Source organism: Alexandromys fortis, unplaced genomic scaffold, assembly GCF_014885135.2.
Source record: "Alexandromys fortis isolate MF-2015 unplaced genomic scaffold, M_Fortis_MF-2015_v1.1 scaffold_41, whole genome shotgun sequence".
NCBI classification, from domain to species: domain Eukaryota; kingdom Metazoa; phylum Chordata; class Mammalia; order Rodentia; family Cricetidae; genus Alexandromys; species Alexandromys fortis.
In genome coordinates this window covers 11,017,294-11,022,110 of record NW_026067923.1, presented here as the reverse complement: position 1 = coordinate 11,022,110, position 4,817 = coordinate 11,017,294, and the positions used below count along the sequence as shown (strand labels likewise).

Genomic DNA, 4,817 nt, shown 5'->3' with positions numbered 1-4,817 from the left:
TGCAGCGGTCGGATCAATAAATCACCAGTAATTGATATTTAAACAAATTTAATAACAAAACCAGACTCACAAAACCAAGGTTCCAGCGAAGTGGCCAGCGGAAACAGGAGAGAGCGCGGAAGGGGCGCGCAGCAGAATATATCAGTAAACATACGCCTGAGGGCAGCCCGCCCCCAAGGGGAGGGCTTATCCCTACAATGGTGTATGGTCACAGGCAGAGCAGAGAGGCAGTCAGAGGACAACTTTATGAAGTTGTTCTTCCTCATTGTTTTTGTATGGGTTCCAGTGCCCTGACTCGGGTTGCCAGACCTCAGTGGCCAGGGCCTTTCACCCACTGGGCTATCTCACGTCCTCTGAAGTCACTTTAAGAGGCTGGGTTTTAAACTCCTTCTGTGCCCGCAATCTCAGCTTCTTGGGACTTTATTCTCCATGGCTTCTCACGTAGCCTTTACCCATCTTCTACAGCGCTCTTAGGAAAGACAGTGCAGTACATTCCACAGCTCAGACTGCTCAGCACTGTTAGCATCGGCTCTGCGAGCCCTGGAGGAGTCACCCTTGTTACTTTTCAAGTGCAGCTTGCGTTCTGCTTTTTCAGGCTGCTGAACCACTTGGCTGCAATGTGACACCTTCCCAGTTCCTCTCTTCGGGCTAGACCTATTTTCTTTCAGGTGGACCTTCCCTTCGGCAAGCCTACCTTACTACCCCTCTGGAACAAGCATTTCTCCTGGGTACCCTGTCACACCATCTCTCTCCAGAGAAGCTTAATTTTCGCCTTCACTCAGCTCTGAAAGGATGGTGGCATGTCTAACTTGCTAGGAAGTCCTCGGTACAGGAAAGACATTCGGTAAGTATTTACCAGATACCATGTGCTTGGCTGTCTCTGTCTCTAGTTATGTGGTTTTCAGGAAAATAAAATGAGTAGTGAGACCTTGTTTTATTTGGGGGAGGGGGGATACCCAAAACAAAACAAAAACAACCAACCAAACAAAAACCAACTGGAAACTTTCTGACCACGTGTGATGAAATGAGATTCTTTGGCTACTTTGACAGGCAGGACTTCAAACCCAGAAAAGATCTAGTATGTTTTTCCTCTCACAAGCAAGAGCACCAAACACAACTCTGCTCACAAAGCCACAGAGGACGGTTTCACGTGATAGCTTTATTACAGTGCTAACAATCGGGACTCCGCACAGCACCGTGGTCTTCTGAGTTTGGTTAACTGGTTCACAGCTGTTACTGGAGCTTTTTCCTCCCACATATCAGCTTTCAGGACAACGTACTCAGTGGTAACTAAGCGACGTTAATTTGATTAAAGAGTTTATCCTTAATGACCTGAGACATCAATCCGTGGATGGCTTCTATGGTAGTTTTACAGCTGAAAGAAGAAGCACACAGCATCACATAGGGAAAGCTGCTCCATCCATCCCTCCCCTCATGTTCACCCTGAACGCCCAAGAACCATCACTTCTATTCACATTGTTTCCCTGAGACTTTAAAAAAACTTTTCTACTTTTGCCTGCTGAATAGACATTTCATAAAATGACGACATAAACTTTGATATAATTCCTTTGATATATTTCCTAACAGTTATTTTTGCTACTCAGTAGCTTTGGGAAAATTCTGCTGTTGAAGACAACTAAAACTATATATTCAATATGTATCTACATAGTAATATTCAATAATTACATACTGATTACAGTATTATGTTAAAATATAGCATCTTGGGACTGCAAGGTGGTTCAGCCGGGTAAAGGTTCTTGACCTGACCACTTGAGTTAGAGCCTCAGATCCCGAGTGGTGGAAGGGGAGAAAAGCCCCCACCAACTGTCCTCTCAACTCCTCATGCACGCCTGGGAAGTCACACACACACACACACACACACACACACAGAGCAGGTCAGTGTAAAAGACTGAAAATCTGTTATTCCTCAGAATAATTAAAAAATAATTTAAAAGAATTGTTTCCTGAGATAACTATAAACATCTTTTAGAGAGTTGAAGGTCACTTATGACTTCAAAAATGGTAAAAAACTAAAAAATCCAGAAAAATCAATACCAAAACAATGACAGAACTCCATCAATATTCAGAAGAGTTAACTTTTTATTAAAGTAATTCCCATTAAGTTTTCTTTTTATTACTACCCTTGGCCTCCCTACTTTGTTGTTGTTACAAAAGAGAAGAATTTCTTGAGGAAAAGATAACAACAAACAAACTCCAGAATGAATGGATAAAAACCAAACCAAACCCCCAAAGTAACAAAAAAAACAAAACAAAGAAACAATACCTCAGGACAAACAAAGGACAAGAATTCTGTAGGAAAACTTTTGCTTCATAATGATTGGCTGTGCATGTGACTTAAAGGTGGAGCAGGCGCAAGGCCACAGTGCCCTGACCAGCACTGAGAGAAGAAAAGCAGACACAGCTGTGAGCTCTGCAGACAAACGGCCAACCCAATGTGCAGCCACTCTCTTCTTGTGGATGTGGTGCGGAACCAGAGCCCTGTGCACAACAGGGAGTCTGACCCATGAGCGGCTTCTCTCCACCAGAGGAGCAGAGTGAGGCACTTCCAACATAAGATGGCTCCAGTGGCCAAGATAACTTCATCTTCCCTCTTCCCTTCTTCCTACGGAACAATCTTTTGTGTTTGTTTGTTTTATGCCCAAAGACAATTTAATTAAGGGCAAACAGCACAGGTGGGAATCCTGGCAGGCACCAGGAGGAGGTGCAGGAAAGCCCCGCCTTTCAAGTTTGGCAAGGGATAGCTACAGCTTATGAAAAAGGGGAAACATCGCCCCAAGAGTGGAAATGGGCTAGTGAGCTGATGCAAGAGCCCCCCAAACCCTACAGAACAATGTGAAAACAGACACCAGTGAGTTGGCTTATAGCTGCCCAAATGCTCTCTTCCTTCTGCCTGTATCACACTGAACTTAAGGTTTTGTGGCAGCAAGTGAGTCTTTTCTGCCCTGTGCAGTCTGTGCGCCAGAGGGCCACGCTCTCATCTCCCAAGTTATCAGAGACCACATCCCAAGGAAGGAATTAGGAAGTAAAATATGGGATACTAAAATGATGCAGAAAGGAGACTTTTAGCATAAAGACTTAAGAGAGAATCTTCTCTATTTGGTAAATTTAAGAAATCTTAATGTTCCAGAACTTTTTAGTTGAGGAAAAGGGTAAGCATGCTTTCGTAAGCCTTCCCCCTCAAAGGTGTGGTAGGGGCCGGCTCTCCTTTACTCCATGTGGCCAGCCCTATAAAGGGGAATTTGGTGTTTTCTCTGAGGCTCCTAGATCTTTGAGCTGAGCTTTCTACTTTGCCTAATGTCCTGTAAAATTTCAAAGTGTGAATTTAAATTTACACATGTCCTTTTAAAGGTCCAAGCAGATAACACTTGGGCATCTCTTAAATTGCAGCTGACTGAACCACAGGGAACCAGGATTTACCGTCTGCAGATACTGAGAGGAGTGGGCAGGACCCGGCATAAAGACACTCACCTGTCTCTAGTTGCTTTGGCAAGTTTGTCTTCTGACTTCCGGTCGTGTGTTTCTAAACCCAACATGAAACTCCCTCGTCCCAGCTGGGCCTCCGACTGCTCTAACTTTTCAGACAAGTCAAACACCTGGCCAGTGGTATAGTCTGCATTCTGTGGAGAAAATGGCATCATGTCATTGTACAGAACAAGGTCACTATGAAAAACATTCTTTTTGTTTCTGCCCAGGGCTAAGATTGCCTCCAGGGACCATGTACACATAAGGAAAGCCCTCCACTAGAGAGTTACACTTATAGCTTCTGTATTTGTTTTGAGATAGGGTTTTGCTGGCTGTCCGTTGGCCTTACTCTGCTGAGCAGCTGGCACTCCAGGTTCACCACGCATTCTGTCCAGCCCCTCACCCCGCTGCCCAACACCTACCTACCCATACCCTCTCGTTTGTTGAGAGTCTCACTGTGTAGCCCTGGCTGGCCTGGAACTCAAAGAGATCTGCCTGCCTCTGCTTCCCAGTGTTGGGATTAAAGGTCTGTACCACCATACATGGTTAAAAACTGAATCCCCCGCCCCATGCCCCCGGCCAAGACAGGGTTTCTCTGTGTAACAGCCCTGGCTGTCCTGAAACTAGCTCTGTAGACCCAGGCTGGCCTCAAACTCAAGGATCCACCTGCCTCTGCCTCCTAAATGCTGGGTTTAAGGCATGTGCCACCAGACTCGGCAAAATCCACAGATTTTTATGCAAATTAATACAACATTTTATTTATATGTAAAGGTGGAATGGATAGATAGTGAAGAAGTTAGGTCATAGCTGTAAAAACTGCTCCTAAAATCTATCAATTTGATTTTAGATTAAAAAAAATTTCAAGATTGAATGTGTAATTTTCTTCTTTGCTTAAATCAAGTTTTGTCAGTATGAAAGCTTTGAGGAATGCCTTTGGGAGTCGAAGTTCTGATCCTGGTGCAGATTGGCAGGGATGCCTGAACACCTCCTGAGCCTCTTGAAAATGGAAGAGGGTGGATGGAAATGCTACCTTAAAGCTCTAGGACTCTCCAGGGCACCTAAGAAAGACTTAATAATTATTAGCTAGTTTTGTGATTGTTCTTATTAGAGTACTGTTATATGCCCTCGTTCATATCTACATTTGAGAAATCTATTACACATACCATTTTTCTTTTGTACTACATGTTTTACAAATTGAAAAATATTGAAAATTACATACACACATTTAATAGTAACACATATACACATCCTATCAATTTATATATCTGTGTCATGGCTGATGCTGGGGACTGAGTCTATGATCTTTTTTTTTTTTTTTTTTTTTTTTGGTTTTT

General features: G+C 43.6%; 1 protein-coding gene and 1 long non-coding RNA gene across 2 annotated transcripts in view; one reads left to right on the top strand and one right to left on the bottom strand.

The window, feature by feature from the left end:
• The window catches only part of LOC126501395 (uncharacterized), a 12,943-nt gene extending 9,421 nt beyond the window's left edge, over positions 1-3,522 (top strand). The window contains exons 2-3 of the long non-coding RNA XR_007591668.1: positions 596-844; positions 3,409-3,522. This is a non-coding gene — a long non-coding RNA (uncharacterized lncRNA). The remainder of the gene's footprint in view (positions 1-595; positions 845-3,408) is intronic.
• Cops5 (COP9 signalosome subunit 5) overlaps positions 1,140-4,817 on the bottom strand; it is a 20,400-nt gene continuing 16,722 nt past the window's right edge. Inside the window, 2 exon segments of the mRNA XM_050142044.1 lie at positions 1,140-1,375; positions 3,490-3,638. Coding sequence (XP_049998001.1) covers positions 1,291-1,375; positions 3,490-3,638 — 234 coding nt within the window. The 3' untranslated portion in view covers positions 1,140-1,290.